Source organism: Ictidomys tridecemlineatus, chromosome 5, assembly GCF_052094955.1.
Source record: "Ictidomys tridecemlineatus isolate mIctTri1 chromosome 5, mIctTri1.hap1, whole genome shotgun sequence".
Taxonomy (NCBI): domain Eukaryota; kingdom Metazoa; phylum Chordata; class Mammalia; order Rodentia; family Sciuridae; genus Ictidomys; species Ictidomys tridecemlineatus.
This window is the reverse complement of record NC_135481.1, coordinates 44,802,543-44,812,660: the sequence shown is the minus strand read 5'-3', so window position 1 is coordinate 44,812,660 and position 10,118 is coordinate 44,802,543. Positions and strand designations below refer to the sequence as shown.

The following is a 10,118-nucleotide window of genomic DNA, read 5'->3' as shown; positions in this document are numbered from 1 at the left end:
AGGAAATGTCCTCCCTGCAGGCTTGCCAAAGGGACAGAATCTGCTCCAGGAGGTGGGAAGATGTGGGTGGGTGGCTGCTTCTTACTGTGTGGCAGTGGTTGAGGGACTGTAGATTGAATGGAGGACTCCAGTTTTCCAAGATCACATCACCTCTAAGTAGCTACCCAACCTAGACAGACTCCCATCTCCCTAGCAGAAACACTTGAGCTCAGAATTTCTCCTTTCAGGAATCTCAGGTGGATCCGGGGACATTCTGCATTGTTAATACAAATACATTTTTGAAAAGCCATTCCTAGAAGACCCAGCCTGGTGACTTGCTTGGTAGGCAGAGGGCAGGGAGGGCATCTTCAGATAAATCCTGCAGAAAACATTAAACAACATCCCCCCCCTTCCCTCCCTCTCTCTGTCTTCCTCCCAGCAAGCAGCAAGAACAGAAGCAATTCTCTTCTAGATTGCCCGGTTGTAAACTCCTCTGGGGCAGCCTGTCTCCTCATGCTGGGTAACTGCTCCTGGGGGCCTCCAGTGGGCTGTACCCACAGTGGGAGTTCAATCAGGACTGAAGGTCGATGGCGCTAGCCCCGTGTGCCTGCCATTCTGGCTACTGTACCACACATGTTCTTCTTTTGTTCTCCACATGTCTCTGGGGTGGTTACAACCGACTTCCTAGTTTCAAAGATCCTTGGCTGGAGCCTTGTGGAAAGGCTGATAGACTGCGACCTCCAAGTTTCCTTTCTTTTTCCATGAAAATCACTTTTCCTTCCAGACACTTAGGCCCCTGCCATCCAATTTACCAGCCCCCCAAACAAATTTTCTCTCCCATGGACCTCTCTGCTACTTCCTTCCACAATACCCCAGGAAAACTAGTCTACATTGTTATTTCCAGGCCAATGATTTCCATAAACTACTCTTACCTTTTAACCTTTAATTTATCTTCTGAAAAATGGGGGACAGACTTCTTTGCAACAACATTGTCCAATCTCTGTCCTTGTAGATATGGATTAACACTCTGAAAAAAAATATATGGTATGGAAAATTTCAAAATATATCCAAATATAGAGATAGAAGTACAATGAATCCCCATATGCCTAGTACCCAGCTTCAACTGTTATCAATTTATGGCCAATTCTGATTCATCTATACTCTAAATTCTCTCCCCTACAATCACTACCATTGGATTATTTTAAAGCAAATCTAAAACACCATGTCATTTCATCTGAAAATAATTCAATATTTATCCCTAAGAGATAAGGGTTCTATGGAAAAGAAAAACAGACTTAGTGCCATGTAACAACTAAATAGCAAAAAATATTCAGTCATTATTCAAACTTCCCCAGTTTTCTGATCAATGTTCGTAAAACTTGACTTGAGTTCGAATACAAATAAGACCTACACACATTTTATTTAGTTTATATGCCTCTACAGCCCTTTAAAAATCTATTATTTCCCATGGTGTACCCTCCTGCCATGTATTTGTTGAAAAAGTTAAGTTACTTGGCCTGTAAAGTCTCCCTATTCTGGGATTTTCTGATTATTCCCAGTAGTGTGTTGAGTATTCTCAGTTCTACCATCTGTAAAGTGGGGATAGCACATGCCCCATTTACTTCACAGAATTACTGTTCAGATCAGATAAGATCATGTATCTCATAGTGTTCTACTAAACAAAGAAAGGGTTTTTTTTCATAATGCTCTAAACAACAACAACAACTTCACACACCAATGCTTGCATACACATTTATTAAGAAGCAGCCAAGTGAGATGTGTCAGCCCCTCCCCTTGAGTACAAACTTCTTTATTGGTGTGTAACAAGACCCAAGGGTTGGATGCACTACATAATCAAAATCAAATGCCAGCTTTTTACAGACTCAGCCAAAACAGCACAGCCCCAAACACCATTTTAAACTGCATGAAATCTGAGCATTTTGAAGTCTTGTTTTTTTTTATTGTACTCAACTTATACATTTTAATTTTAATGCTCATTGCAGATCCACATAAAAAGGAGCTCTTATTTTAATTAGTAGAAAGCAGAGCTATCACTGTGAAGGACAATGCACATACAGCTGTTTCATCCATAATTATCTATATAAGAAACATGCTTCCATTCACAGGGGCTCTAATAATGCATGCAATAAGCAGCATGGGGGAGGGGATTCCAGCCAGCATCTTCTCTTTACTCTGGATTCTTATCTTCTTCTGAAAAATGGGGGACCGACTTCTTTGCAACAACATTGTCCAGTCTCTGTCCTTGTAGATATGGATTGACACTCTGAAAAAAAAATATGGTTTGGTATTATATGTGAGCAACAGATATAACTATCTCAAAAAAGAAGTAAATGAGAACTGTTTCTTGCCTATTGGGTTAACAATAAGCTGACAATGATATCTACCACCTACTAAATGATTATTCCAGTGTACTATTTTATATCTCAGTGGCCTTTGAAACATCATTTGACAGATTATGACATCAAACAACAGTAGTTACTTACCAAATGCAATGTGGTCCTTGAAAAATTTTTTTGGCATAAAAATTGTGGTGGACCAGCTAATAAGCTCTTGCTACTAACTTAGATACCAAGCCCTAGATTTTTAAAAAATTCATTATTCTATGGCCCTACTAAGGTGAAAAAGGGAATATGGAATGCATTCAATTATTGTGCAAGAAGAACATTCTAGGGATTGGTGGGTATCTCAGTGGTAGAGTATGGTATGCTTAGGCCATGGATTTGACCCCCACTCCTCAAAAAAGGATGATTTTTCTAAAGTGGAGGACAGAGTAGGATCAAATGAGAATTGGTATCTGAAAACTGGGCAGAGATCATCCTGTGACTGTGAATGATTTTTCCTTGCCACAGTATATAGTAAGGAAAGGTCATCAGGGCCTCTGGAATCCCTCCCTCAGCAAATTCGAAAGCCAAAAGAAAGAAAGAAACTATGGCTGTATTGACATCTCCTTTATTTTTGGATTCAAGATTCCATACTCTGAAATCTCAATATTCTGAATGAGTCAAGGTTTTCCCATTCTGTCTGTAATACATCTTTTTTTTTGGGGGGGGGGAAGGGGTGGTATTGGATTTGAGCTAACAGTTGGAGCTTTACAACAAAATCTTTAGCAAGCAAATTTCAAATAGTTTGGAAGATATTTGTTTATTGAAGTTGCCTTCCAGTAATGGAACCAAAATATGAGAAAGAAGCTGTGGTTACAAATGATCAGCAATCTCATTGTATGATAAGCCCCATGGACAAATGGAAGCAGTTCACAGGTGAGTCTCTCTTTCCCATGGGAAATGGCCTGCCATTGATGCTCTTGAAAGATAAGCAGACATTCTCCAACAGAAAATAAAAGGAACCTCATTCATAAACATTCTTTCACATTTTGTCTGATAAAATGAATGATCCAACTCACTCTTGCAAAAATGTATCATTAACAAGGTGAGAATTGCAAAGTTAGCAAAGTCCTCATATATTTGAAAAGTGATGTCACAAACAGACAATCATCTCTAAAATACTCTTTAATACTTTTGGGGGATTGTCAACTAGAGCTGTCTGGCCTACCCTAGGGGATAGTATCAGTATCTTGGGGTAAGTGGAACACTGGACTGTAAAAGCACATTCAATATCATATTTTCTACTTAGTAATAGTATTTATTCTGAAAATTGTAACATTTTAAAAGAATATGCGAGGGTCATGTTTATCAAACATGGGATTAAAAAACCAATAAATTGCTTAAATAAGATAAAAAGTAAATATTGAATATTAACAAGATATAGCTTAAGAGTAAAAAAATTTTTCAAAGTCATCTAAAGGTGAATTGATCTTTTTTTTTTTAATGAAACAAATAGAAAGTAAGTAAGTATAAAAGTCACATAAAGCCACCTGGCACTCAGCTGGAACTTCAGGGGACTCCTTCTTGATAAGGGACTTTTGTGGAAAAAAAGTTCCACTGTCCAGACCAAGAAATTTTAAAGGCTGAAGGTAAGGGGAAGAAAATTGAGGGAGGAAAAGGAGTCATCCCTTGAACTTTTGGGATAAATGTTTCACTATTAGGATTAAATCCAACACTTCAGAGTAATAATAATAACAAGCTTTGGTTTGAATTAGGTCCTGAACTCAAGAGCGATTATGTATTTATTTTCTCACTTGGATGAGAGACTAGTTAGGCTACACAGAGAATCTTATTTCCATTTCACAACTGGAAGAGCCATGGGGAATGGATCCTTGCTTGGGCTGTTCTCTGGAAACTCACAGCAGATGCTTAGCTTCACTGGAGCAAGTCTTGATTTTTCAACAAAGCAAGCCCATAATTTCTTCCTATGGATTCATACTCCAGGGAGTGGCGAAGGTCTTCACTCAAAATGGGAACATCTCAAGTTGGGAACCTCCTGATGAGGGGACAGTAGCTTCTGTTTCCCCATCAGTCTGAAGAGGCCCAGGGCTTATGGCATGAGAACGAGTCTTTATAAATGCCTGAGAATAGGAAGAACTTGATACTTTTGGGTCAAAGTGACCCTTATTTTCCTAAATTCTACCCCTTTCCTATGTGGAAGACATTGAGGCCAAAGTAAAATCCGTTATAACATGTGTCTTAGCCAGATTTCTGAGTTTTGGTAATCCCTGCTGTCTTGGAAAAATGACCTAGATTGTGACCCACAGTCATTCACTGAGTCAGGGCTGAAGGAATGGTAGGCCAGGAAGACCAGCCGATTAAAGCTGCATGCTAAGTTATTCATTTTGGGTCAGTCGCTGGTCTTATTTGGAAATGTCCTTGTGCCACGGGGAGATATTCCAGCCATCTTCCTGGTAAATTATGTGTATTCAGAGCTCCTAGAATAGAATTTCTTGATGTTCTCTCAAGAACACATTACACCCTTCCTATCACCAGCTGCCATTGGAAGCTGTAATCACTAAGAAAAACCTCTAATAACCCCGTTAACTCTCCCAACCAAGATGTGTTTCCAGATGTAAGAACTTTCTGCTTCTCACATAGGGAACTGGCTCTTGGTAAGCACAGGGGCTTTAACTGTCTGTTGCAGGAGCCTAAGGATTAATATCGAGGCTGGAAAATCCACACCTCTTAAAGCACTCTCTGACTGATTTTGGCAAAACTATTCAGAATGGCTATAATTAGCACTGTCCAGATTCCCAAATTTTGCCAGGATCCAGGTAACTGTGATTCTGAATAAATGGTCAGTGGCCTGTGGATGTATGGTTTCATTTGTATGTTTTAATTAAAGTGATTAGTATTTTGTAGTACTTTACTATGTAATAATGAGATTTTCCACTTCATCTGATCAGGAAAACAGAGACAAGTGCCCAGGACCTTCTATCTAATAAGGTACAGTGGATTAACAGAATACACAGATAGATCACTTATCATGTCTCCATGCCATAAAATGCAGTGGAAACTTGAAGCAGATTCGGCATTCAGCTTTACACAAGGTGACCACATACAAGTGACTAGGCAGTTGCTAAATGTAGAGCACCCAGACCAAGGTCCCACCTTGGGCAGCCCTGGGATAATTAACAACTGAGCCTGCAGTAAACTCAGCAGTCAGCAAACCAACCCCATAGGTCCAGTGGGTTTTATATCCATCTGGTTAGGCCACAAGAAAAGATATGTGTAAGGAATGAAGTTTGACTCATCTCATCATTTGCTCCCACACTCCTTTTGACTAATGGCTGGAGCATGCAGTTCAACACTTCCTTTTTCTTGCCTTGTGTTTTTACCTAATTGAGGCAGATATGTAAGCAGTCTCCTTCCCTGGCCCATAGACTCTTCAAGGTAAGACAGAGCCTTGGGTTCTCCCTGCATCTCCCACCCAGGTGGGAGGACTACAATGCACATTTCCGGTCTGGATGGGAGGTTATAGGCATTCCACTGAAAACTGTGTGCCTAAGCTGGGGGAAGCCATCCCAGAAGCCAAGGGTGGACTTTCTGGGCATGGCCCTTGTCACACCGGACCACTGTACTGTTCCTCAGGATTCTGCTACTTTCCAGCAACTGAAGCCTCCAGCTTATCAACTGCCCCATTCAGAATATGCAAGACATCCCGACACCACCCCAGTAGACCATGAGTTACCCTCCGCCTGCGTCTCTGTCCTCCCTTCATCTTCTCGTAGAGGAGTTTCTTGTTCTAGAATGGGGAGAAAAGAAAACATCAATGCCGGAAGTATGGATCAAATTTGGTGAATGTCTGTTTTAAAAGCAATCCTTGGTGTGTGCCCTGGATATTTGCATACACATATTTTGGAAACAAAGCTAGATGAAAGGAATGGCATGTAGAACGATAGACCACAAGAGAAAAGCGGGTGGCTGTGCAGCTTTTCAATAAAGTCCCCTGCAATGCCCTGAGGCACACAGTGTCATCAGCAATCCCATAAACAGGAAAGCGTGACAGTCCAACATACCAGGGCGCTGGAAACCCATCTCCTCACTGTGAACAGCCTTGGATTAAAATAAATAATTTTATCTCGACATCTAACTCCCCTTTTTATGAACTGTGCACATACATAAACTGTTCTCAAGAGCCGTGTCTGACTACTAACATCAAACCCTGTGTAAATAAACGGACGCTGACTTCTGCGGCCATCCTTTCTGTGGCTCCAGTCAGTGGCCCCAGTCAAGACAATCAGAAAGCCATTTGGTCTGTAACATTTTTATAATAGAGTGAACCTTTTAAAAACTGCCAAAAAAACTTCTTGGCAGAAAGCAAAGTTATGTTGGGGCGGGGTGGGGGGGGAGGCTCCGTTACCGCAGTTTGTATAAGTGTTTCCACATATTGCTGTATTTCAAACACACAGTGGACTTAAATGAGCTCTAGAATATCAGACACATGCTTCACAGATTTCCTTCTATTGAGATTATAAAAGACAGAGCACTTGACCTGAAGGCAGAACGGGAGAAGGGGATTTGGGAGTTTCACTTGTGTTGTTTTATTTATTTGGTTTTTCATCAGAAGGGAAATAATGTACAAAAGAGGTGATTCATCTTGCTCTAAGTGAAATACCTTGATATTGACTTTACAAAAAAATAAAAGGAGACGACAGAGTTCTGGAGAGGAACAAGTTGATACAGCGCTTGTATCCTCTGGGCTGTCTGGTTAGAAAGGATTTTTTTAATGGTAGATTTGAAAGTGAAAATGACAAATGCCAAGAATGAGCTTCATCATTTTATGTTCATTAAAATCTACCCCGCCTGCAATTGACAATGCATATTCCTGGCCCAACCTCAGCTATGCAGGGGCTGAGCCAGGAGTGCAGGAGCCTTCACTGCCAAAACCCAAACTGGCTGTGGCCTCTACCGCCTGCTCAGCTGGGGGATGGATCAAGTTAATATCAGAAGGGAGAAAAGACAGACCTGCTGATGGTTCCCTCAAGGCAGGAGGATATTGCAGTGGGGCTCCCTACCGTCTGTGAATGTAAATAACTTATACTGCACAGAAAATGTCCTAGGTGTTCCTTCCAGAGCTAAGGAAGGGAGGCTGTGGGGAAAGCGGGTGAGAACAGGCACCACTGTGTTCGGCTGCCTGAGCTAGAGGGAGCACAGAGGAACCCAGAGCTAGTGTCAAAGGGTAGAGTGCCAATCAGCCCTGTCACAGTTCCTCAGGGCCACCATCAGGGTAACTAACACCAGCATTCGTTGAATCTCTTATAGAAGATCTCAGGGCAGATGACACCCACAGAAATGCAGAAGAGCTGGTAAGTCTTCTTCTCAAAGAAGGTGTCTGCATTTCCCTCAGAGCTGGGGTGAGGACTAGCAGGGTATTCTTCCCCAGCCCTGCAGGGAAGTGGCTGGAGCATTTGCCTCTATCTCTGCTATTGTCTGGATTTAACAACAGGGATTGGTAGGTATAGTGTGGGTCAAAATCATATTTTTAAAAAGCTAGATTGGGCACCTGTAATCCCAGTGGCTCAATTTAATGAGGTCCTAAGCAACTTGGTGAGATCCTGTCACAAAATAAAAAATAAAAAGGGTTGGGGATATGGATCAGTGGTTAAATGCCTCCAGGATCAATCCCTGGAACTAAAACCAACCAAACATTAAAAAAAAAAAAAAAAAAAAAACAGAATGAATGAGAGAAAATCAGGTACCTCTTTTGATACCTATTGGAGAAGAAAGAGAAGAAACCAGTCACACCTTCTGATACCCATTCACTGTGATTCCTTGAGTAGTGGGGAGCCTGCTTTTTATGTGAGTAGTGGGTTTAAGTTCATTAAAAGGGCTTTCCATTGTGCCATCAATATTTTGGACATTTGCTCAGTTCTGGGTTTCAAATTCCATTCCTAAATGAAATGGGGGTTGGAGGGGCTTCTTGAAGAAATATCTGATTCCAGGGTTATGGCAGAGACAGTGTGAGGACAAAGAAAATTGGAATACTTCATTAGGTTAGCAAACAAGGAAACACCCAAGAAAATGACAGAGTCATGTTGGAAAGAAAGAAAAGAAGTCAGCCTGAAGGGACTCCAACTGACCAAATCTAGGACAGTTCAAACATCAAAATTAGCAGTTACAGGAATGCATGCTGATACTAAATAAATAACATACCTATAGACCGATGATAGATAGGTAGGTAGGTAGATAGGTAGATAGATAGATAGATAGATAGATAGATGGATGAAAGACAGACAGACAGAAGGGAAGCAGGGAAAACACTTGCTTAGAGTAGAATGCCAACTAGTAAATTCAGAAAGAATAGGAGAGTAAGAAAAATCACCATTTTGCAACCACCATAGTAATAGCTGATTCTGGGAAGCATCAGCAGTGGATACTAAATTGGTTGGTTAAAATTTGAATGGAGAACAGAATATTTTTACAGTCTAAAAGTATTTTCCCACAGAGTAACTATTCATTTCAAAGTGGAAAATGATGATTTTACACTGGAGAAATGTGGTAGACAACACTTTAGCAAAGTGAACAAAGTTAAAACCACCAATTGTGGGACCAACTGCCATCATGTGCTTCCCTGGTGTAAAGTACATGGATAGCATGCATGACTATGCAGAAGCTAAAAAAGTTTAATAGATGTAGAGAATAGAGTGGCTATCAGAGGTTGGGAAGGGTGTGGGGAGGGGAGGTGGAAAGAAGATGACTAATGGGTTACAGGGGTGCAGTTGGATGGAAGGAATAACTGCTAACATTCTATAGCACAGTAGGATAACCATGGTTGACCAAAATCCATACATATTTTAAAATACCTAGTAGAGAGGATTTTGAATGCCACCAAAGAAATGATTAATGTTTGAGGTGACAGATAAGCCAATTACCCAGATCTGAATCATCACACATTAGATATGTGACTTGAGATGTCCCACTGTACCCTATAAATATGTATAATTATTATGTGTCAAATGGAAAATTTAAAGTACAAGTATGTCTTATACATATGGTCCTAAATTCTAATCTTTGGCTTTGACACCCTGTATAAGCCTGAGACAAACCCCAACTGAGGACATTCAACTTTTCAAACAAGTTGAAATCATGAAGGCCAATGAAAGTCAGGGAGGGTTCTTGACCCTCGTTTGTCCTGTGGCTCAGACTCCAGTCAACTAGTGGAAAAGAGAAGCATTTGCTTTTTGAGACAGCTTTTTCCAAAGTGAAAAATGCTTAGCAGTTAATGTGTAAAAAGAACAGGACTGACATCAGCAGCAGCCAGCCACTGGTCACAGCCCCTCAATGTTGTAGTTACACACGCTGCCTGAAGGGCAACCAGTCCTAGATGGGATCCCTAAAGATTGCTGTGCGGGACACTTTATGAGCGACGAGCCATGAAAATACAGACGGCTTCTCATTGTATTGTATTTACTATTGTATTGTATAATATAATCACTATTATTAGTCACCAGTGTATTCCCATTATCTAACATGGAGCCCAGAAGGCGTCTGATGTGCATTTAATAAATGTGTCTTGTTGCATTAACAATGAGAGAGGCATGCAGGAAACAGGACAGACACTGATTATTTGTAATATGTGAATCACTGCTAAAGATGTAGCTTAGCTCCAGCTAATGTCAAAAACAGGGGCTACTAGCACAAAAAGAAGCAGGGTTTTGTGTTGCAGTTCTACTGTCAAAGATATTTGTTTTATGAACTAAAGGATAGTTGAGCTGAAGACAAGCTTGAGAC

The 10,118-nt window shown here is 40.8% G+C and overlaps 1 protein-coding gene across 2 annotated transcripts in view; it reads right to left on the bottom strand.

The window, feature by feature from the left end:
* Positions 1-1,717: 1,717 nt before the first annotated feature.
* The window catches only part of Scg5 (secretogranin V), a 55,279-nt gene continuing 46,878 nt past the window's right edge, over positions 1,718-10,118 (bottom strand). For both annotated transcript variants that reach the window (XM_005337133.4, XM_013363694.4), the window contains exons 5-6: positions 6,076-6,129; positions 1,718-2,263 (exon numbers count right to left, since the gene is read on the bottom strand). In XM_005337133.4, the coding sequence (XP_005337190.1) occupies positions 2,168-2,263; positions 6,076-6,129 (150 nt within the window). In that variant the 3' untranslated portion in view covers positions 1,718-2,167. The remainder of the gene's footprint in view (positions 2,264-6,075; positions 6,130-10,118) is intronic.